Genomic DNA, 25,432 nt, shown 5'->3' on the forward strand with positions numbered 1-25,432 from the left:
AGTTACTCAACTACGTGTGAGACTTAAAAAAAAATGAAAATTGTATAGTAAAAAATGTGAAGTGGGTTGTGATCCTGAGACCATGTCGATAGCTTTAGTTATTGGTTTGTGCAATTCAAATAATTTGACAATGTTTCATTGGATATATAGATGGGGTGCAATATTGGAATGTAGGAAAGCTAAGGCCTACTATTTTGGGTTTTAAATTTAGTGTTTCTAGCTGAGATTATTTTTGTTAATTATGAGAAATGAATTAAAAAAATATTATATATTTTGTTTGAATCGTATAGTTTTTTTTTTTTAAAATTAACTTATTTAAGATAAATAAAATTATGAAGTTTATAACTAAAATTTATTAGTTTATTTTTAGTCAACTTATGCTTTCTCATTTTATCCCAAATAATTAATTGATTTAAATATAAATATTATCACTATATATGACTCATTCTCTTTTATAATTTCACACAAAAATAATTATTTTATACAATCTAAATATAATAGACTGTTTTAAATTTTTTTTTTCACTTAATATATTTAATATAGAAATTATTTCTTATAATCAATTATCACCATAATTCACTATTGGAATTATTTTATTTTATTTTATTGCAAATTACCCAAACATGAACTTAATTTTCATTTTTTTTATTTAATTTTTTCCTTCCTTTGGTTTTTCTAATTCTTGGTATATTATTTTTAACTATTTTTTAAATCTCTAATTTTAGATGAAAGAAAACTTTTATTCCATAATATTTTGTTTTGTGCTTGGATTTGTTTTTACAAATTAAAATGCGATTTATTTTTGTTATATATTATTATTTAACATATTATATAATATTAATATACATTTAACTATTTTCAATTTCACTAAATAGTTAAACTTCTGAACTGGAACTGTAAATTTTTGTATCTCTATCATACGGATGATAGATTTGGTTTTAATAAACTGATTATAAAAAATCAGTTAAACATTCAAATATAATATGGCAGTCACCCAGGAATGTTGAAAACAAACTTAGGAAAAGGAGCACCAACATTTGTACACACATGAACAGATAAGGTTAAAATACTTTTAACTGCTTTGGGTTCAAGCTAAGTGTTAGTGTGTTACCCCTTGTGAGGATTTTTCTTGTGTAAAACTAAAACATGCAACTTTCTATTCATTATGACTCTCTATGAGTGCTACATGATGATAATGCCCATGATCACATATCACCCTGCACATTCACCCTGCACATTCAGGACGCATTATGTAGTCCTTATTAATATAATGTTAATATTCACCTTAAGTTGCATGGCCTGTGGGAAGAGAATGTCACAGGTTCTTGCTACCAATGTGCTGAATGTAGCATCTATTGCCACATTTCCTCTCTGGCACTGCCTTCTACGCCTAATCAAACGATCTTTTAAGCCAAATTATATTACCCAAGTGGATCATATGAGGTTTGAGAACATGGGTTTGGTGGCACAGCAAATTGGAGGGGCATGTTTGAATTGGTGTCTATGATTACAATTATTGCCACAATATCAAGGTTTATATGACACAATAGCAACTGCAATTTAAAACACTCATTATAACTTGATTGGATAGTGGATCATACAGTCCAAGGAAAAAGCAAAACTCAAGCATATTATACGGGAAACAGAACCCAAGTTCTGTTGATAGTGTAGCTGATTTAGAGAAAAAAAACATCTCTTAAAGATAGATAGTTTCCGCGTTCTTATTCTGATATGAGTACACCAAGTTTCCAGTTTAGAATATTATTGTTTTTCAATTATCCACTCAGTGATCACCCGACTCAGCCAGGAAAAGATGGCATAACCAGAAAGGATACTATAGTTTATAAAGGAACAAGTGGCAAAGGCAATATTTTGACGGCAGAGAAATTCTGGGCTATTATGTTTTCTTGAGAAACCAAAGAATCATTTGATTCAGTGAAATTGGCCAGGTTACAATAACAGATTGAGGTGAATAATGCACTTACTTTGAAAGGAGGGTACAACAGCGAATAAAGTCAAAAAGTTATAGGTTCCTGCGAATATAAATTCCCTTGATAGAGCTAGGAATCAATTCATTTGGTTTTATTTCCCCACATTTTATAAGAAAATGAAAGAATGAAAATCATTCTGGACATTCTCAAACCTGTGCAAATAGGAATATTTTATTTTAAATCTATAAGTTAGCCCAAATACCTGCTATTATATCTTTATTTAACTTATTAGTGCACTTAAGATGAGATGATTTACTCCATGAGGGAACTTAGACGAATCATTCACGAGTAATCAAGAGTGAAAAACACCATGCAAACCGCGTTCCTTGTAAATTTCTGCATGATAGCACATGATTTTCTATACTTGTGGCAAGTAATTAGCATTTTACTATTCATAAAAAAAAAACGAAAAATGAGGATATATTGGTCTGTAAATTTCACAAGAACAAAGAGATGCATGATTGCTTATTATTCCCTCCAGCAATTGTTTTGTTATTGGGTAGTCAGAGTCTAAGTTGTTGCTTATAGTCATTGATTCGATCATTATATATATTTTTGTGGGTTTAAGATGTAGTTATTAACTATTGTGAATTTACTGTTATTAATGAAGATTTGAAAATAATTTTTTCAGCCAATTGTATACTTATGTTAAATCCTTTATCTGAGTAAAAAACCAACACTTTCAAGTCTTTAGTGTGGCAAAAACAAATTGCTACATGACAGTAGCAACCAGAACCACCATGCTATTGGCGTTTGCATTGTCCAGTTACAAAAGACCACACTTTGTTGGAACATATCAACCAACACTAACAGGAAATTCTATCTATGCATAAAAAAATGTAATTGTCTAATCTTAAAATTAGTTTGATTAAATTAACAAAGCATCGCACTGCATTTCATTCAGCCCAATTAATAACTGGGTACTTGACTTTTATTCTTTAGTAAGATGTTCAATTGCGTTTGGTTGTGGCAACCCCCAGCACTAAGTTGGAAGATTAACGTCTAGGATTAACGCAGGACACCACTGCAGGATATTGAGATAGATTATTTTATCTTCAAAAGCTAATAAACCCAAGTTCCTGCAGTTGTGGGTCTCGAATTGCTCTGTCATAGTTTTATATTAGCATTATTACGGTCGGAATATCAGTTATAATTTGCAATTGCAAATTTTTTCATAACCACAATTGCGGTTGTATTTGCATGTAATTTTAGTAATCGCAACACAACCATAACCACAGTGCCTTGCACATTTGTAGAGGTGACCCTACACCTAGACTCTCTTCTGAACTAACCTTTTGTATGTAATATAATCCACATTTCATTTTCATCCACGCGTTATAATACTCTCTGCTTTGTTAATCAGATAAAATATTTAGTTGAAAAATTCTTTCAATATACTCTCTATCACAATCTTAATTATTGATTTAATTTTATTAAAAATTAGAAAAATTTTGTGCGCCTCAGTTTTCTTTACTCATAATTTATAAAAGTCATGTGTTACACTCCTTTATTTATTTTAGACTCTTAAATTATAAGCATCAATTAAATTAATTTTTAATTTTATAAAAATTTTACTTTAATCCTCAATTTTTTTTAAAATACTTATTTTGGTTTTTATTTTATTTTATTTTTTATTCTCATTTTGTATTAAAAATGGCTAAAATATCACTGAGTAAGTTGATAAATTAGTAGAAGGTTGTTTGAGTTTAATATGTGATTTTGAGTTCATAATTTAGCAAATACAATTATGTTAAATATTCAGAAGGATAAAATTATTTTGTCACTCATAATAATCTTACTTAGTTCAAATAAAATTATACAGTGAAAGATACTTATAGTCTAATAGAATTATATCGGTAAAAGATACTTATAGTCTAGACAAAAAATGGCTAAAATATTTTTTTAATAAAATCAGTAATTAAAATAATAATTTTGTAAAATCAAGAATTAAAGTAATTAAAATATATGATTTAAAGGATTAAGTATTTATTCGTTATTCAACAATATATCGGCATGCAGTAAAATAGTTTGACATCTTAGTTAATTGTAATTCTATTAATGATATGCCAAGATGAGATTGAGTAATAATGTAAACAGGTTTATTCACAGTACACTAATCACTAATCAGAATGATATTAAGAATGTAGCATCATTCTTATTTGTCGGCCATTTCTGATTACCATGTCCACTACATATGAGGACACACAAGTTTGACAAAATTGTGATGTCAACATGCATGATTAAATGAAAATGGGTGCTTAGTCAAACTACCAAGCATGTTAAAGGATGCTGTAAATTGAGCTATATCTCAATAACAATCCAAGACAGTCATTAATTTAGTTACATGCATCTCCATCAAGGTCCAGCTAGCTATATTATGGTCCCCTCTCCTCATTCATGTGTATATAACCTTCCAATAACTTGTATTCAGAGCAGATATTAATGATTATACAAAACATCACATTCTTACTTCCTTCTTATTATTGTCACCATTCATCACAATCAATATTCTTTCTGCAGTACATCAGAAACTAGAAAATTATCAGCAATTATGAGGCACTTTCATGGCTACATGATATGAATTATGAAGAGATCATAAGAATTGTTAATATGTTATTGCAAAATGGGAGATGGATACCATGATAGACCTTAGCTAAGAGCCAGCAAGTCCCATAATTTCTCAATTTTATCCTATTTTCCCATATGAGGCACTGAGTGCATAGACAACCAGATCGCACTGTATAAATAAACTTGGAAACCATAAAGGGATACATCAATTAATTCTGTTTGTATATAGTACAACCTTTTTGAGGGTCAGCGTGAGCATAAGGGTCCACTAGTGGCAGAAGCTGAATCAATTATCAAATGATTTGTGATTTCCATGATTGAAGAGCTAGAATTCAATCCTATTCTTACACTAAATGTTTTAATTGTGACTTTGTGCTATACGCACCAGCCTGGCTGTGAGCACTCATGTACATTTTCTACTATTTGTTTGTAACTACTTGTGCTGGCCGGTTGCTTTTGCCTTTAATGGAATAACACAATTTGGGTTTTGTCCAAGTTACTCTCCATCGCTGTTAGATTAACGAAGTTAAGATATTATATTAGAATTAGTATTAACTTTCTATATAGTATTTTATACATAAAATCTTATTAGTCTATTTAAGATAAACTTAGACAACCCCACAAAACTTTGTTTTACTTTTGTTTACATAAATATGTAGACCAATGAGGAATTAGAAAGATGGGTTGGTGTAAAATACCCTTGAGCACTATAAATCCAATCCTACATTAACCTTTCTGCTATAAACTGTGAAGTAACATAGATAAAATAGATTGGTGTCTCATTGGTGGGCCTCTTGGCCACATGCCATTGAATATCTTATCTCACTGGGGTAAGGGAAAGGATGCGATTGCCAATACTTGCTTTGCTGTTTGGGTCCCTCTCAAACTTTTAGGCATATTTGCACTTTCTCTGCTGACAAGTGGCCTCGCAAAACCAACGAAAAGACCTCTCTAATTAACCATTTTCACCAATGGCATATAACCAACATATAACTGCGTCTGAATTACGATGATCCCTTAATGTCGGAGAAATTGTTTTCAATTGAAATTACGGTTTTATTGACACAGTGGCTTGTAAATTTGGAGAATTTTGAGAACAAATGCAGCCGATTTTGTCGTATAGAGTTAAAATTTTAACATAATTGCTGAGGATTCGAAAGTTTAAAATTACATTAGTGCACATAAATTTAAAATTATGATGGAAGTAATATATAGTGAGTATATATTTGTTAATAGGGAGTTAGTTTCGCAGAAGAAACTAGTTGCAACAAAATACTTAAAAGACGTCCACATTTAATGTTCGACCAGATTGCATTTTATAGAAGATATATGTCGAACACCCCCCAAAAAAATGTTAATAAATATTTTAAAAATATTAGTTGAAGAGTGAAAAATACTCACTGTAATTTTTAATAATTTTATTTATTTATTTCTTAAACAATGTTATATTTATCGACAAGACTTGTAAGTAACACATATTTGAACATATTGAAACTATATAAAGCAGCTTTTCGCGGTACTTAGGACCTGCTCTTGAGTTGAGTCATCACGTGACAGCATAAGGCTTTTTTTTATTTATTATTTAATATCGATGTTTTGTGCTTCATGTGGTTAAGTGTGCATTAGGACTAGTAGGAAAAACTGTCATTTTAAAATTTGATTATATTTATAATTTTACTATTGTAATGATTTGTTATATAAAATAAATTTTATATTTAAAAGTGTTAAGTGAAAATTGATTTAAAAATAGTTTATTATATTTGGATTGTAATAAAAAATTTATGTTTTTAGCATAAGATTAAAAAAGGGATATGAAATAGTTAGTTTTGTATTTACAATAAAGAAAAATTATCATTAAGACTAATGTTAAGTAAATAAAAGTGAAAACTTTTTAATAAAAAATATTTATTACATTGAATATATATAAAAAATTATTATTTTAAATAATAATTTTATTTTATTTATTTAAAAAAATCTTAAAGATTGAGATTAATAAAATTATCAAAATAATCTATTGTCAAAGATAAAATAAAAATAAAATAAAATCATCAAACACATAAATCAACTAGTAGGAATTTTGCTACCTTAACCTGTGATATTAAATTCGAGTCTTTGCAACTGAATTAAATACTTGGAGGAAGAATTTTGCTACCATAATAGTCCTATTTGACTCGAAGAGGAATCCTCCAATAGACAATACATGAAATCTAAACAAAAACAAAAGTAAAAAATAAAACTTAATTAAAAAAAATTGGTAGCTTTTAATTATAAACTCTAAAAATTTGCATATCTTAAATAAGTTATTTCTTTTGTAAAAATTTAAATTTTTTAAATAAAAATAATAGTATTTTTAAAAAAATATATTTTCACATAATTCACAAAAATAATCCTACCCGAAACACAGACTAAACCTCTGTATGGGAAAACAACTTCAAGATTATTAATTTATTTAAGTTCTTTATAAGACATGAAGGGTAGCTAGTAAGTATTGGAACTTTGAAGAAAGTCCAAGAAAAGAAAGTATTGGAACTGGGGCATGAGGAACCAAGCTATAAAGATATATAATAAATGTTTTCTCTCAAGTTCTCCTTACGATTTTGTATATCGATTTTTAAAAGTTTGTTTAAGAATATACAGCAAGAAATAAAATAGAAATAATTTTTCTATTAAAAACTATAAAACTTAATATTATTATATATATATATATATTTGTTATTTCACCATTGTAGGTTGTGAGTTGTGACTTCCCAAGCAATTGGGTGGAGCGCATGACTCCTGAGGAGTGGTGCTGGGATAGGGTCTCCATCCAAACCGTCTCCATCGTGAAGAATCTCTCTCACATATAATGGCTCAACCTCAGAAATGAAAACCATTATGATACTTTTCTCCCTACAGAAAATATATTAAATTGAATGGTACCTTTGCAAAACTGAATTTTCGTTTTCATCAAAGAATATATTCTTATTTATTTTTAATATGCGGATAGAGCCAATTTGAGCTATGTCCTATTTTTTGTCACTCATTTACTTTTCTTTCTATACTCTTAGGCAAAAGGCTCCAAAACTAAGAGGAAAAATGTAAAAAGCTGAACTACAATCCTGTGTTTTAAGCATCAACATGGGGTATCTGATATTTTAACTGTTTATTTCTGCTCTTATTCAAATAATTATATTCAAAATATCTTCTTTTTCTTATAATAATATTAATAATAAAAATCTTTTACATAAATTTTTTATTTTTGTGAGTGACAGTAGACACACTACTGGTCAAAGTGTCTTCCTTGCCTTTTAATATTGCACCACCATATATATATTTTGAACACCCCCTTAACTCGAAGTGAGCTTCATGCAATTCGCGCAGTACACCGTTACACCTTCTCTTGCACCTCAAAACACAAATAAAACAACAAAAATCCATATATAGGATAAGAAGCTCCATGGAGCAACATAATTATGATTATGAAGCTTATGTAAATTAAAACAATGCAAGCTAGCTAGATAAAGTGCACATATGTTTCGTTTAATCCATAGTCGAAGAGCTAGCTTAACTTGGATTTTGTTTTGCTGGCTCTAGGACAATGGAATAGTACACGAGTATACATAAATACACACTAATGAACCACTGAAAAAAATAAATAATGAAATCCTCATTAGCTGTCATAAAAAAAATGTAGCCCATCAACTCCATCGCCTTCAATAGCCTTAAAAGGTTCCATTGATTCCAAGGCAACTATTTGAAAGAGATGGAACCACCAAAGTTTTCCATGGGCATCATGCGAATGCATGCACTTTTATAAGCGGAAAAACATAGATTTAGAGATTTCTCTAGTTGTTGAGGTTATGAAACTTAATAGGACGGCCAGCAGAGAAATCCAAGGAATAAAAGATTGAACATTTCTTTTTATCATGTCATCATCAAATAGCTGATTTTATATCTATTATGTACGTGTCTAAGTATTCTCCTAACTCAATTGTCAATAAAAACATTATTATGAATAAAACATGAGTATTATATTGAATTAAGTTTTGTTAATCAGTATTTTTAAGACACTAATTCAAAATTGTAAATAATATGTTTTGTTTAAAATAGCTTTATGAATGCAGTAAAAATTACAGAGTAAATATATTATTACACTTTTTTGTAAAATATCATTATTAATTCTTTAATTAATATCTTAAAAAATTAATCAATGTTTTCCTATTAAATTATATGCTCCATATTATTGTGCCATCTAAACATTGACCAAACAAAAGCTTTATTGATCTAGCTAGATTTGCTGAAAATTCTGCAGTCTGCGTGATGACGACAGAGAAATTGCTACTGTACTACCAGGCACTGCTAAAGTGCTCCTTGTAGGGTCTGCATTAATGATGCTGAAATTGACACATTTTAAGTGATCAAGTCCTCAACCTTTTTATCCTTAGAAATTACAGCGAAATTAAAGCACGTATAGTGTTAAACCTATGTGATTTGTTTAATTAATTAATGGATTAACATCATCTTTACGTATCATTGGGTCAACAGCATGCTTTACATTAAAAGCATAAGCCAAGGAAGAATTATACCTTCCTGATTGGATCCGCAGCTGTATGTTGTCCATTCGTTTCCACTTTTATATATATCAACTTATGTATTGCTAATTAAAAAAAAAATCAAATAAAAATTAATTGTTAATTCTTTGACAAATCACACACCATATTTTGAATTAGCTTATGATAAACTATATGATACAGAATAATAAAAGCCCCATGGGAAAAATATATAAATAACATTATTTTCTTACGTCTTGATGGTTTTTTATTTCTTTTTCACTTAATTTTTTTTAAATTTTCATTTCGTATTTAATTTTATATTCAAATATATATAAGAGATATTTTAAGTGAGAGGAATTTATTATTATGAGAAGTAAGAGATATTAATAATGACTATTGGATTAAAATAAAAAGCTTAAATTTAATTGTTGCTACCTCACTATTTACTTTCTTCTCTCTTTTGTTAATTATCATTATTAATATTTCTCACCTCTCACTTAAAATACCTCTCATATGTATATAAATTTATATTTATTTTAATGTTACTAGTTATAACTTTAGCATTGAGTACGCATTTATAGATTTTAAATACATATTGATTACGGACGAAATCCTTCTCATAAAGATTAATTTGGAGTTTGTTTTCAATTGCTTCATATAAATTTTTGGAATTTCTATTATTATCCGAACATAGAAATGCCATGAAAAAAAATCCTCACGAAACCCTCAATGAATAAGGTCATGCTATTATTAGTTTATAAATTATTTATTAATAATTATATAGTGAATACATTTTCGACTTCGATGATGTCAATCACATATCATCCTCATTGTAGACTACTAATATGCAACAATAAATACAGTCTAAATGCATGGGATAATACCATTGTGGCATTAAAGACAACCTATATACATAATTTGCTTTTAAAATTTTTTTATAACCTTGATGAGATAATCATTAAAGACAACAATTTTCTTCAACTCATAATCTACAAATTTACTTTTAGATATTAAATCCGAGTTCTCAATTTTAAATATTAACATTTAATAATTTTTTTAAAAAAAACTAATATATTTTAAAAGAATTTTTTTATCATTTATAACATTTAATTTTAAAATTAATTTTAATTTTTATACTTTAGTTAATTTAAAAAGTATTTTTTAATTTAGTCATATTTAATATAATATATTTTATTGATAATAAGAAAATTATTTTGTAATTTTATTGTAAAATAATAACATGTTTTTTTAAAATCTTCAAGAAATTATACTCAAGGAGTATTCAAGAAACTCATCACTAGTACATGTAAATTCTTCATTATGTGAACGAAAGTGATCGAAATTGCGAACACCATGTCCATGTGTGCATGGCCGGCTTGACGATCAAACCACACAATTAATCACCCAAATCATAATGAGTTATTTATTTGCATCTCATCTTGGGTAATAACACTTCATCACGTGGTGGAGTTCAAGATGTTTCGTTAGTCAAAGAAGACGCGGTGACCATGATCGAGTCCACCAAAGTATATAAACTCTACTAGATAATCTAATCAAGTTGTGTATAAATATTTCATTTGACTGCAAAATCAGATCGTGCCCAGTTCAATATACTTAAATAATAATCTCATAACTGTCGCAGGGGAAGATAGAAGGAAAAAAAATATAAATATATAAGAACACTCTCCACAAAAAACATGAACAAGAAAACGTTAACATAGAAAACACATGGAAATAAGAAATCAAAGAACCACCATTGCTAGTTTGATCGGAAGAAGTTGCACCCAAGTACGTTAAACACAAGGTCCATTATTAAATTTTTTTCAAAAAGTTATACATGAAATAACAGCAAATTGTGCATATAGTTTTTTTTGCCTTACTTGTTAATATCCTCAGCTATGGCAACAATTTCATCGTTGGTTTGTCCCAGCAAGCTGCTAATGGATCGTGCTTTCACCATTCCAAGCTTCATCCTCTTCTTTGTGACCATTAGTGGCTTCTTCTCATCTTTGTCTTCACCATCATTGTCCATGGGATCATAGTTGACACTACTACACTTTGTTGTTTGTTTTTGAGATGAAGGCTCGGATACTAGTGCCATGTTCTTTGGTGCACCACTGGTTGTTCCAATAGACTTGTTTCTCACACTTGTCATGCTTCTCAACCTTCCCTTTCCTAAGTGATGTTCACAAAGAGAGTAACCCACTAAGGTTTGTTGACAACACCTCCATCCTCTCCCATTAACACGACTGCACCTTGAACCTTCCATTAGTGCACTACCCCTTACCCTCTTCTTACCAACGTTCACTTCAGGTTTTGTTTCTCTCATTACCTCTTCTTCCTTCACTTCTTCCTCCTCCTCCTCTTCTTCTTCCGCTTCATTGCTATCATCTTGCACCAAACATTTCTTGTTCATCTTCGTCTTCATCTTGTTCTTCATCTTCATCTTCTTCCTATTATTGTTGTTATTGTCGTCGTTGTTATTGTCCTCTGTGGCATTTTCCAAGCTCCCTCTTCGTTTCTTGAGTGGAAAAGCTTTCTCTCCCTCACACCATCGACCATCTGCGTGCGTACATGTATACTATGAAATGATATTTTATATATCAAGGGCGTTTATAACCTTTACAGAAGAGAAAATTAAGAAAACAAAAGAGATAAAATGATAAATGTTGTGAAAAAGAAAGAGATAAACGAAGAAGGGTGTAACTTGGGTGTAAAAATTGAGTGTGAAAAATTCATGTTAGTCAACACTGGGGAGTGATGGGGTAATGGGAAATGATTTACAGACACTCATGCACACAAAAGAGAGAGAAGAGAGAGATATGATAACTGATATAATGCAATATGAAACGATAAATAGAAAAGGATGGAAGGTATTAAATAGGTGTTGAAACTGATCGAGTATATGTAATAGTAATTGTAAATTTATGCATTGTTCCAATAGAAAATGCATTTTCTTTACCTTGTTTAGAAGGGCTTGACGGTGAAAATGCCTCAGCTGGCGTTTCTGAACAAGAGATGTTTCCTTTCCTACAAACAAAAGAAGACCTGTGAAGACCAATTAACAACCGCATATATATGCAAACCACACACACACACACACACACAGAAAATTTACAGCCAAAAGGGAAAGGATGAAAAAACGAAGGAATGTAATATTTTTGAAAGAGTTAGATGGATGTGATGTAGTTGGGGACCAGCATTTGGTTCTACCAGCTTGTGCACCTCAAGGGCAAACGGTAGTTAGCCAATTTGGAGAAAAAAACGATCGCCTTTCACAAGAGGGTATGGTGGCTACACAAGGCGCTTATTTAAAACACTTTCAACAGTATTTCCACTAACAGTATTTTCTTTTTCTTTTTATATTTTTATTAAACAATAAATAATTTTCTAAGAAAATTGATTTCTTTTTCCATGCCGGTTAAAATCAAGTTATGGGTCTCCATGTTTTCACCTTTTTTTACTACAAGATTTCATGAACGAATAAGAAAACAAATAATTTCATGTCTTTCTTTTTTCTAAAATTCATGTTTAGCTTGGTTTCATTCTTACCTGGTATCATTACCCTTCTGTCCCCCTCCCTCTTCCCATCTCCCATCTTCCACCTGCAAATAAGACACATACAAAAAAAATACATACATAGGATTCACTAATACATGGTTGGTAACCCCTAATGTGCCCCTTTGTGAGTGTAAAATAAAAATAAAAATAATAATGATAATAATAATGATAATAATAATTTTAATTTACACCAACCCCATGTCAAAGCCTGGACAAAGGTGCACTAATCTACAAACTCACACCTTGAAATCTCGAGAAATAAATCAACCGAAAGAAAAATAAAATGATTCGTGTGAAATAGTTTCACTAACCAAAGGTTCTTGCTTCCTGTGGTGCCTCCTGTGAGTCCCACCTTCTCCGGTGGAATCATCACAGCCGTTGGTTGCTTTCCCGATCGGTGGGAGTGGCTGATCAGATGGCTGAGGACGATCCAAGAGGGGCAACGGTGCAATAGCCAACCCATGAGTGCAAGAAGGTTTAGGTGAGCTGGTGGTAGCCTCGTTGAGTTGCACCATCACCGGTGACCGGTTGATCAGGTTGGGATCTGAGTGAATCACCGGCAAGAGAGGGAAAGGCACTTGCCTATTTCGGATCCTCATAGGTGCAAGATGCAACTTGTTCTAACTCACTAGATACCCTCACAAAACACTTCGAAACTCTCACACCCCAGAAACGATCGTAGTTCAGATTTCGGGGAAAATAAGGATAGAAAATAATAATAATAATGATAATAATACTTAAAAAGAGAGAGAAAAAAGAAAAAAAAAAAGGGGGTGAACACTATATACCCATCTACTTCATGCCCCTAAAGACTAAGGAAAAAAAATCATAATTTTTTGTGAGTTTATCAAACTCTCTTATCTCTCTAGCAAACACACCCACGCACACACTCTCTCTCTCCATATATGCTTTTTGCTCCTCTGGGTTGGGTTCCTGTCTCGCTTTTTATTTGTTTGTTGCACCACGGAAAGGAGGGTGTTGTATGGGTGGGGGCGGCACGTGTGATGGAGTTAGACACGTGCGGGAGGGTGACCGGTTGGGTCGGTAGCCGGTGAAAGAGGAAAGGGACAGAGTACGGACGAAGATGCCAGGGTGGATAAGAGAGAATTGGCAAATAGAAAATTAGAGTAAAAAAAAAAAAGAAAATGAAAAAACGAAAATTGATAAGAGAATACGAGAGAGAGAGAGGAGAAGGAGGAGTGGGTGGTTCTATTCCATCGTTGATACTTTTAAGAAGGGGGACGGTGGACCCCACAATCGTGACTCTCCTTAACAAGGACCCATATGTTCTCTATAGTCCTGCTCTTTTCCATGATATAGGAATGAATTGATAATTCAAAATTACTACTCTTATATCTATGTATTATGTGGGATGCTTGGTAGAATTCTTTTATGCTTTTAGTTACTTTTTAAATGATAAATTACTTTTTTACCAAAGATTTTATGCATCCAATATCAATTTTGTGCTTTAGTTTAAGATTTATATTTTTACATTATATTAAACATGATAGGATCACTCATAATATTTTATGATATTTAGAAAATTTAAAATTGACTTTTGAAACATCAATATCAATTTTTTTCTTATTTTCTGTCATGTCTTTATATTAATAGTATTTTCGTACAATTACTATATATCTTCTTGTAAGCTAAAACATGTCTTAGAAGGGTACATATAAGTTAAATAAATCATTTTTATTTTTTTAAAAAAAAAGATAAATTTAAAGCATATATCTTAATTTGTATATATTTTCTTAATTGTCAATGAATTATATATGGTTTTAATTGGACAAATTAAAATTTCTTTTTACTCACAAGTGTAAAATAAAATCTATTTAAAACATGATCAGATATATCATAATTAAAAATAAACCTGATTTTAGTTGGTTTTGTTTTATATTATTTAAAATTATGTGTGTATGAATAATAAAATAAAACATAAAATTTTATTATATTAAAAAAGATTTTAGGGAGCCATATTTGTATAATATGAGAAGGGATTTATATACTCCAAAAATAACTAATAAAAACTTATTTAATTTAATTTTTATTAATATTAAATTTTATTAATTTAACTATTGATTTAAGAGTTTTCAATAAGCAAAACATACTTATAAAATCTCATAAATTATATATATAATACTTCATAAGTGAAATTTATTTTAATACATACTTTACAAACATATCAACTATAATATTATATATCTATGACTATATAATTTTTTAAAAATGTGTCGAATAATCATTAAAATAATATCACATTACTCAATGATTGGGATTATAAAGAATTATTTTAAAAAATTATCACGTAAAGTGTCCAAAACATAATCTAAAAATAAGTAGATTTCAAATTACATAATTACTAATATACACAGCTAGAAAATAATGTTTAGTGTTAATAAAAAGTAGAAATAAAATAATTTATATGACACTCCATTTATGCCTATACATGGCCTAGTCTAAATAAGTCAAGCTAAAATGTTGAGAAAGCTTATTTAATTAAAAAGTTAGATTTCGGACCAATTGAAAGGGCTTTTAGGCATAATACAAGTATATAATACGAATGGTTTCTAAGAAATATTTTGATAAATAACTATATAAAAATATCCAAGAATATAATACTGTATTAATCTTTTATTTTATATTAAACAAAATTTTATTGTAAATTTCAACTGAATCTCCTTTAATTTATGAACATTTCTTTACACGTATATTAACAATTAATAGAAAAATATACATTTCTAATGCACATAATCTATATATTATATAAAAATGTATTAATAAATAAATCATAAAATATACATCACAATCTTAAACTGTTGTAGAGTACATCTTTTGTAACTCTACAATATGCATATTCTATAATATTCACAAGCACAGACAATCTCACAACAAACAATAATCAGGTTTGAAGAATGACTTCTATGCTTATCTTTCAGTCATACAATCTCCAGTTTTACAATTTTATCTTAAAAATCATAAGTCTTTAATATATATCAAAAATTTAAAAAAAATCAAATAAAATAACACAATGATATAAATTGTTTTCCAAATAGATGCTCCAACTACTCACACTAATCAAAGAACTAAAGATGTTAGAGAGAGGAAAAAAGACAATAAATTATGAAAACTGAGAAAGAAGAAGGAGAATGCGCGATTTTGATATGTTTCACACATTATAGATAAATTTTTTTCATCTGTAATTAGTTTAATTAGCATATTACAAGTTTAGATTTATCCGCCTGAAAATTAACTAAATGCAATTACAAAGTGAGAAAACTATTTGTAACAAGCTATATGAAAAGTCCAAAAAAAAAAATTTCAAATTACAAACATATTTTTTTTTGTAATTTATGTTAAAAAAATTTCGATTCAGTATCAAATTACAAACAAAAATTTTCATCCAAAATTTATGTTTGTGATATTATGTGCCAACTGATAGAATTATTACAAACAATTTTTTTTTAGTTTGTATTACATTCAGATTTCTTAAAAAAAAAATATTTTTTTGAGTTGTTGTCTATATTAATCGTTTGTAAATCTATTTGTAATATAGATGAAAAAAATTTGTCTATAAAATTCTTATGTAATAAGCATATTTTTAGTAATAAAAGATTTTTTAAGAATAAAACTTGTGTAAAAAACTTATAGAGACTTATAGAAATAATACTGAATTTTATGCCTAAAGATGTCTATAAAAAATAATATTTGTACTTATTAGGAAGAACTATTATAAAAATATTATGTATCAATTTTCTCTCGTTTTTAATTCTTTAAACATGCTAATTTTTTTTAATTTATTTATATGATCATAGCAATAATTATATATGTTATTCACAACAGGGTACGTAGTATAATTAATAGAGTGAAGTTTTTGTGTAATGCTAGTCGCTAAAAGAATAAAAAACCTTTTTGAATGCAATGTGTTAATTCATGAACATTATATTACAAGTTTTATTACATACATATAACGATAATGTTAAATTTACTATTTATATAATCACTTGCTCTACAATAGCTTTATTTTGTCATGACTCTTCTTAATAAAAGATTACTTATTCAAATGAGCAATTATGATGTACTTTCATGATTAATTGTGCTTGTACAAGAATACTAAATTTTCTAATTTTTGTTCAAAGTTGTTCATTACTAAGTCAACACTTAAGTAAAGAAATAGTAAAGTTGTGATGCATAAAGAAATATATAATTGATGATATTTTTAACCTAGTCTCTTTTATCAAACTTTTACTTGCTTTTTATTAGTTTTTTTTTTAATGTCAAGCCTACTTTTTATTGGCTAAACAAGTTAAGATCTAGGGTTTAGAATTCATTAGATCATATTTAGGGAGTGTTTGGAAGAACTAATAAACAACTTATTTTATATAACAATAGAAAAGTCATTAGAGAATGATTTTGCATCGTTTTAGAGAGTGGTCCAAACCGCTCTAATAAGCACCGCTATTCAAAATGAATGTCATTTAAAGAGCAGTTCATATAACCACTTTCTAAAATATGAATACAAACTGCGAATTTGAAATTTAAATTTTTTTTCTTTATGAGTTTTCTATTATAAACCAAAATTAATTTATTATTTTATTTAAATTTGAATTTATGTTTGACATTCAAAATTTTTTCATTTTTATTACAAATTAAAATTGATTGTTTGCCAATGAGTTAAAACTTGAGTTTGTATATAGTGTTAATCAAACAGTCCAATTTGCATGAACCAAACACTAGTAAGCAAAGAAAAAAAGAACAAATTAGTGGATAGTTCACTGATAATAAAGAGAAGAATAAAGAAAGAGAAAATAAAGAGAATTGTGAGAAAGATACTTATATATATAAAAGAGACCAACTTTGTTAGTACAGAGAAGACGAAGAAGACAAAGATAACTTATAGATGTGAAAGAGACTAACTTTATTAGAGTAAAGAAGACAAAGAGATTCATAAGATATGAGTTGAGTGTGCTTCATTTATAAAATAGAAATTGCTATGCATTTTAAAATTTTAATTTATGAGAAAAAAAGACTTTAGAAAGCAATTCTCTATTAACCGTTCTTTGAAGAAAAATTCTTTATTAACTGTTATTTAAGAATAACTTTAGAGAATGATTAATAATATAATCACTCTCTAAAGTGTGACTTTAGAAAGCCGTTAACAAAGAACTATACTTGTAAGTATAGATTAGAGAACAATTATCTATGAACTACTCTCAAAAGTATACATTAGAAAACGGTTCAACGCTAAATCCTCTTTAAGTGTATTATTATAGAGCGATTTTTACTGACTATTGTCCATCCAAGTTAGCGTTTCAAAAGCTCATTTTTAACATAATATATGATGTAAATACTTATACTTGTGTTTGAATTAACTTATGCTTTTTTCATAAGTTATTTTTAACTTATTTTCATAAGCTACTCAAATTAACTTATACATATTAGCTTATTTGAAAGTTGTACAAGAGTTATTCTTGTAATCTTACCTAATGATAAAAGAAAAAATTCACATGCTTTTGTTTTATTGAAATCTTATCTCTTGAAATTTACTTATGTTTTTTATTTGTTTCCTTTTTTTTTATTCTCTTTTTTCAACAAAATCATTCATGTATATTATCTCTATTGTTTTGGTCTTCTCATTTCTATGCCCGATAGATTTTATCATTATTAGGATTACTTATCTTTTTACAATAATTTTTTCACCTTTTTTTCTTTCTAAAGTAGTTGCTTGTTTGTGCTTTTTATTTTATTTTTTTGTTAATTTCGTATGTATTTCCTTGCTTTTCTTGGTTTCATGTTCAAAAATAATATTTTGTTAATGCTATTTTTTTAAACTCTTATGAAAACCTTGATGAATGCTTTTACTAACTCGTAGTCTCACTTTCAAATCAAGGAAAATAATAAAATAAAAATAATTATCAAAACATACTAAACGAACTAGAACTTAAAATAAACCAATAGATGTCACATTTGACTATGACCCACTACATAATAGATTGGTGTTTGATTAACACACTTGTTAATGATAGGAATTTTAGAAAACAATATCAATGTAGATCTCGTTCACATTAACCATTTTTGTAAGAACTTATTAGGCATATTGGATGAATATCCAAGAATTTGAACAAGTGAAATTTAAATGATGATACTTATAAACTGTCCGTCATTAATTTTACTTTGCATTACTACATTAATATTTAAATGTCTATCAATTATTTGGTTGTCATACTTACTAGTTTTACATTGACATAACATATTTTAGATTTACATTTATAGTTTTATTTTGATTAATAAAAACTTTTCATATACTTTATTATTATAATTTTTACCATTTTCTACTTATTGAATAAATTAGGTCTATTACAAATAAATGCTTTAATTTTATATTTTCAGTTATTATGATCTCTGACTATTATTTCGACCATAACTTTTTTTCTATAGATATCGTTTTTGGCTTATTCTAGTTGCATTGGATTCTACACTTTCGGGGCATCAAAATGCATATATGGATCGTTGGATTTGGAGTTGTTTTCGATTTTTTATGATTTTTTTAAGTTGAGATAGATTTGTTGAATATTTTTGCAGGATTGCATTTGGACCATTGTTATTTAATAATTATATTTGGGCTTTTATATATTATTGAGGCCCAAATTTTGGCCACTTAATTTACCCTAATCAGAATCTATAAATAGACTAATAAGGTTTTGAATTAGGGTATAAAGCAATTAGACACTTTGAGATTTTGAGACTTTGCCGAAATAAGAATTCTTATTTTTACTTTCTCTCGAATTCTCTCATTCTTGCATGGGTTAAGCGTTTCGATAGAAGACTAAACCTCTCGTTCAATCTGTGGAATCCAAATGATGTCATTTCGACTTGAGTTCTGCGTTAAATTGCTCCAAGTTTGTTCTCTTTTTTCTCTAATATTAGAATTATGTATTGCGATCTTAATTGACTTTTCTGTTGTTAGAATTTAAATTAGGACTTGATTGATATTCTGATTTGATAATTAATGTGAATTAGCTTAAATGATTATTTGATTTAATCCATAACTCTATTTAATTAAGTTATTTGATTGAATTAATAATTGAATTAGATGATTGTTCAAACGCATATTTAAATCTTTAGATACTGTGATAGCCGAAGTTACACGCAATTGATATTTTGTTGATTGATATTTCTTAATTCATTTTTACTCACTTTAATTCTGTCCATAATTTAATTTGATTAATTTGTAATTTTTAAAATCTTAAAAACCTTATTTATATTTTTTTAAAAGAAAACATAAAATTGAATTTGCCTGAGAATGTGTCTTCGTGAATCAACTTAGGTTTGACTCTATATTACAAAATCTTTAGAAAACTTAATTGTTTTGATAACAACTCGGCATCGTCTATCACACATTTAAAGCACTTAGAAATGAACTTTTCATTCACCTTAATATGTATATATTTTGAACATGATAAATGACGCATGCATTCAACCATATTTTTGTTTTGTCAGATCGGTGTATTTTCATATATGTATTATTTCCTTTGAATGGTGTTGTATATGCTTGAAATGTATAGGTTTTCATATGTTGAAATATGAATACAAAAGTTGTACAATTGTTGATTTAAAAGCTAAATAATTGCAGTGTGAAGTGATTGTTGTGTTTAATATCATTGAGTGTATTAGGTATATAATAACCTTATTTAAGGAACCTCAGTGTAGAGAAGCATTTATTTCACACCAGACAATCTTCCCCTCTCATTTTTTTTTTCTATTATTTACCTTCTTCCCTTAGAGAAAATATTCCTGAAGCCGAACTTCCTCCCGATCCAAGTGGGAACATCCAGTGAGTATAGACCTAGGAGATCTGAGACCCTTGAACCCTATTTTTCTAGTTGGAACTCACAAAGATTCAAAACTAAGGGAACCTATTTTAGGCAAGGGAAGCATACCTGAGTCAGCTTTGTTCACTCAATAGATGCTAAGATATTTACATAGATAACTTTGTTTTAGCTAAGAATAATTATTGTATGAGCAAATCATAGGTTAAAAACCAAAGGATGTATGACTGAGTATATGTCCCTGTTAATTGATAAATGTTTGAAATGTTGTGGTAGAAAATGACATGCTGAAATATTTGATAAGTGTTGTGAGTTGTTAAGTTTCATTGTGAAAATAAATATACCTATGTTGCTGAGGTTAAGAATATGTATAGATGTCTGCGATATATTAATTTTTAATTGTTCTAAAGTCGAGTTACATATTTAGTAGTTAGACATGTAATGATAGAAATGCTGAGTTGTGCTATGTCTGGATTCAGATACTGGGATGGGTCGCTCTAAGACTAGAAGTAGTTCCTCTAGATTACCTAGCCTGTGAAACCAGCTAAAACTGAATCGCTATAACTGCATTAGATGGGCCGAGAAATGGTTGAACATGTTGCATCAATTGATTGAGACTGTTGTGCTGATAGCTATGAATTATATGAGTTGTATAAACAATTTTAATATTTTCATACCTTACAATTATGATTGTTAATTATATAAACTCACCATTACATTTTTGTTGTGTTTGTATGTGTGTTGCAATGACCGTACGATGGTATGTGAGCAGAAGTAATAGATGATGCATCTACTCCATATGTTGGATAGTCTAGCTAAGGGATATATGGAGTTTAACATGCCTTTTTGAAGAGTTGTAATTTAGGCTACTTAGCTAGAATTTTTGAGACACGAAATTTGTATTTTGAGAAGCCCTTATGTAAATAATATTACAGAATAATTATGTATTTATATACTTGGATGTTGTGATGATGCCTTGAAGTCCTATTTTATTATTGAAGTAATGAGTTTTTTTTCTTTGTTTGGCCGATGATCGTGAAATAAGTTTTGAATCTTCATAAAGTACGGATTTTTCTATACATGGAAAAAAAAATTACATTAGCATGTCATGTGTCCTTTACCAAAAGAGGTTGTGACATGTTTCATTTTTGAAAATTTCACAAAAAATCTATAACTAGTACAAATAACATTTCTTTTATATTAGATAATGACAATTCATGTAACAATAGTTAATTTTCACCAAATAAAAAAAAAAGGTATTATTGTTAGTGGCAATGCATGTCACTGCAAATTATTTCTTAAATAATGTGGTAAGAATACGTATAGGACTTTCTGCATTTACATGTTATGAATGGGTTTAAGAGATTATCAATAGACATGATATTCATTTATATCAATAATTTAGGATGAAAAAAAATGTGTTTTTATAGTAGAGTAACATTTTACAATGTCATTATAATTTGAAACCAACACAAGGAAATAACTAAGTTTTGTTCATATTACAAACGAGAGATTTCAACACTTTGGAGAGACTATTTTAAAACAATTCCATAAACTCTTAAAGATAATGCTTGCCTTTTCTAAAGATATTATAAAGTCACTTGATTCTACCTTTCAGGATGTTCCTTATTAGATTAGGAGTTATGAACGATATTATTTCTATTTTAAGGATTGTATTGGTGTTATAGATGATACTTACATGAAACTTATAGTCCATATTAAACATTAAATATCTACACATGTGATTTTAATGTATTTTAGTTTTATATTAGCTAGATAAGAGGGCTTTATACATGATATTAGGACCTTTATCAATGCTTTACACATACCTAAATTGTATTTTTCACATTTTTCTATAGGTTAGGAATTATTTTTCAATGAATTTTGACTTTTTTTTAAAAAAAATTGTATCACAAATATATATATTACATTATTGATATTAGTTATCATTATTTTATTCACATGTAAATATTATCTTGTTGAGGTTGAGCATCATAGCTTTATGAGCTACTCATGACCTTACAAGATTACTTTATATCATTTTCTTTATTTATTTTATATTAGGACCCAAAAATGGGGGAAAATGAAGTGTTTAATTATTTACATTTTATTTTTCAAATAACAATCATTTGAGTTTTGTAAAACTAAATAGAATATATTAATTAATATACCATTTTCTCATTAAAAATATATAACTCAATTTTTTTATATATAACTTTACACAATTTCATAGGAAATAATGAAGAATTTATTTTATTCAATGAAAATGTTGAATTAGAGTACAATATTATCACCTGTGAAACAATTATTGAAGAATTTACATAAAAACAATCAAATCAAGAAAGTATTTAACAAATGGAGCAAATAAGAAACACTATAAAAATCAAATGTCAAAAATTGTCTAACTTTACTTTTATATTTTACTATTATACAAAGAGTTGTGCTAACCATTAAGCACTTCTTTGTATTTGTCGAACATTAACATATGGTAGTTAAATTTTAATTTTAGACACTTGTTTATTTTTTAATATTAATCATAATAAACAATGCTGATTTTAAATTTTTTTATAATTTTAAATATTAATTTTACTTTTTTATCTTATATTTTAATTTATGTTATCTTATTATTATTTTTTTAGTTAAATTCTAAGCTTATAATTTTTATTTCATGAAGTGAGTCAAAGAAACTATAAAAAATAAATTCATAAAATTAATTAACATTAGTTTTATGTTTTTGTTATCATATTGTAGTTTAATCATACACCCTTATTTATGATAATTTTATATTCCTTAATTCATTTTTATGTTTTAATGTTAATTTTAATTCTTTAATATATTTTTTAATTTTATGTTATCTTATTTTTTAAAAATTTTATATGAACTATATTAAATTTAAATTATTTTTTAATTTTAGTTTATTATTATTTAAATTTTTATAAGTGCTTTTCACTATGTGCATCTAAATGCCTTAATTTGTATCACTACTTTTTAAAGTATGTATGCAAACATAAATATTTTATTGAATTTAAACACTTATAAACATAAAATTTTACGTGATAAATATTTTTTAAAATAAGAATTTAATTAAATTATCTATCTAAATAAGATCTTAAGCTAAAAAAATTCATATGCTTGGGAGGGGGGAGTCGAGAGACTTTGTCCTCTTTGGTAGGAATTTTTCCCGTTTAATAAGGGGTTTTTTCATCTTTTATGTTTTATCCAAAAATTTAATTTCAAAACTCCTTCACAAATAAAATTTTCATGGTGAATCTTAAATCACTTTTTTAAAATTGAATTCCTATTTGTATTAAACTCTATTTTAAAAATTAAATTTTAGAAGTGATTTAAGAATTTATAGATAACTTTTTCTAAAATTAATTGTTAAAAAAATAATAAAAATATGATCTGTTGCATTGAGAAAATAAATAAGATTTAAATAAAAAAATAAAGTTACAAAAAAAAAAAAAACAAAAATAGACTTAAAACTATTGACAGTTATTGATTTGAGTGATAAGCGGTTTAATATCGCTTAAGTAAGGTTTTAAGTTTAAATTTTTGTATATGTAAAAAAATCTCTAGTGATAAATTTACTCACTACATTTAAATACACAATTCGAGTTAGATTCAAATGATTGAAAGTAAAAATAAAAATAAAAAAATAGACCATTTTAATTTAAAAGTCTAATTTAATTAATTATGACTTAAAAAAAAGTTAGGTCAAAATTTGAAATAATAATAGAAAATTTAAAAGTTACTTAACAATTTAGATTTTTGTTAGAGATATTTTAAAATATTATTATGATATAAAAAAGAAAAATAGAGGTGGAAAACTAACCAGAAAGTAACAATATCAAATCAGGTCCATTGGTTTGTCTAGCCATCTCATCATTATGGCCAGCAATCTAACCAACATGATCAACTACGCCACCATTACAGCAAGCTATTTTTTCTGACTTTGAAGGCATTTTTCACCCTTTTACTATTGTGGTTGGGCTTGGGCCTAGGTCCAAATACCATCAAATCTTGTTTAACAGATGCCCAATTACGTGATATATGATTGCAAACATTCACTACACGATCCACATATAAATGGAAAAAAGAAGACAAAAGAAATACGAAAATAATTTAAGTCCAATATTGTAAATATTTTTGTGTTATTCTTTAAATAAAATAAAATTTTATCTCAATAATTTATGCAATAATAGTCGATTTTAAAAGTTGAAAAACATTAATAAAATTTTAATTTTAACTAAAAATAACAAAAAAATTATAATAATTCACCTAAATTTTAGTAAAAAAAAAAAATAACAAAAAAAAAATTTGTGTTGATCAAGCAGGCACAACACAAATGGAAATATAAAGTGGTAACCTGCAAATCTTTGAACTAAACGATATGGCCTAGAAAGATATAAAAAATAAGGAAAAAAAAAAAGGGTACGTGGCAAATGGTTATTGGAGCGAAGACACGTAGTGCTCATGTCATGTTGCTGAGCTAACGGCCCAATAATGTCCATGCCAAATTATCATTCCTTTGCCTTAAGCTGTAAATATCTTAAAAATATGGAGAAAGATATCATTGAAAACATAAATATTTATTATATTAAATTTATAATTTTTCATAATTTTTTATTATTTATCGTTTAATACTAATTTAATATTAACATCTATTATTAATATAGACTTTTAATATTTTAATAAATAAAGAATATATCATTAATAAATATTATCTTAATATTTATCTTTTTTATTTATTAGTAAATAATATTTTTAAAAAAAATATATAATTTTGATATATTTAAAATGGATCTCTGGATAAGCATCGAGAGCCGTGAAATGACTGGTGGATTGGACATTGGCAAAAACTAATAAACGCGAAGCAGAGATGCAAACATAGGAAGAAGAGAAAGTTGAAGACAACGAAGAACCCTTTTTTTGTTTCAGACTTTGAGTT

The 25,432-nt window shown here is 27.8% G+C and overlaps 1 protein-coding gene across 2 annotated transcripts; it reads right to left on the bottom strand.

Annotated features, from left to right (window-relative positions):
- Window positions 1–10,589: 10,589 nt before the first annotated feature.
- LOC113872643 (putative uncharacterized protein DDB_G0274405) lies at window positions 10,590–13,582 on the bottom strand. 2 transcript variants are annotated; one of them, XM_027510348.1, is made up of 5 exons: window positions 12,964–13,582; window positions 12,644–12,696; window positions 12,054–12,139; window positions 10,972–11,653; window positions 10,590–10,672 (listed from the first exon to the last, which is right to left on the bottom strand). In XM_027510348.1, the coding sequence occupies exons 1-5, from the start codon at window positions 13,249–13,251 to the stop codon at window positions 10,645–10,647; spliced, it is 1,137 nt and encodes a 378-aa protein (XP_027366149.1). In that variant the 5' UTR covers window positions 13,252–13,582; the 3' UTR covers window positions 10,590–10,644. The 2 variants fall into 2 exon arrangements, with proteins under 2 accessions (XP_027366149.1, XP_027366150.1); XM_027510349.1 differs by having other exon boundaries at window positions 10,593–10,672; window positions 12,054–12,121.
- Between the last annotated feature and the right edge of the window lie 11,850 nt (window positions 13,583–25,432).

Source organism: Abrus precatorius, unplaced genomic scaffold, assembly GCF_003935025.1.
Source record: "Abrus precatorius isolate BTA unplaced genomic scaffold, Abrus_2018 Scaffold7, whole genome shotgun sequence".
Taxonomy (NCBI): Eukaryota; Viridiplantae; Streptophyta; class Magnoliopsida; order Fabales; family Fabaceae; genus Abrus; species Abrus precatorius.

Bases quoted from the DNA above. Each gene is read 5' to 3' on its own strand.
- LOC113872643 (XM_027510348.1), bottom strand. From the start codon at position 13,251: ATGAGGATCCGAAATAGGCAAGTGCCTTTCCCTCTCTTGCCGGTGATT. The intron at 12,697-12,963 runs GTTAGTGAAACT...TCTTATTTGCAG, and splicing joins ACAGGAAGCAAGAACCTTTG to GTGGAAGATGGGAGATGGGA. The intron at 11,654-12,053 runs GTAAAGAAAATG...GTACGCACGCAG, and splicing joins GTCAAGCCCTTCTAAACAAG to ATGGTCGATGGTGTGAGGGA.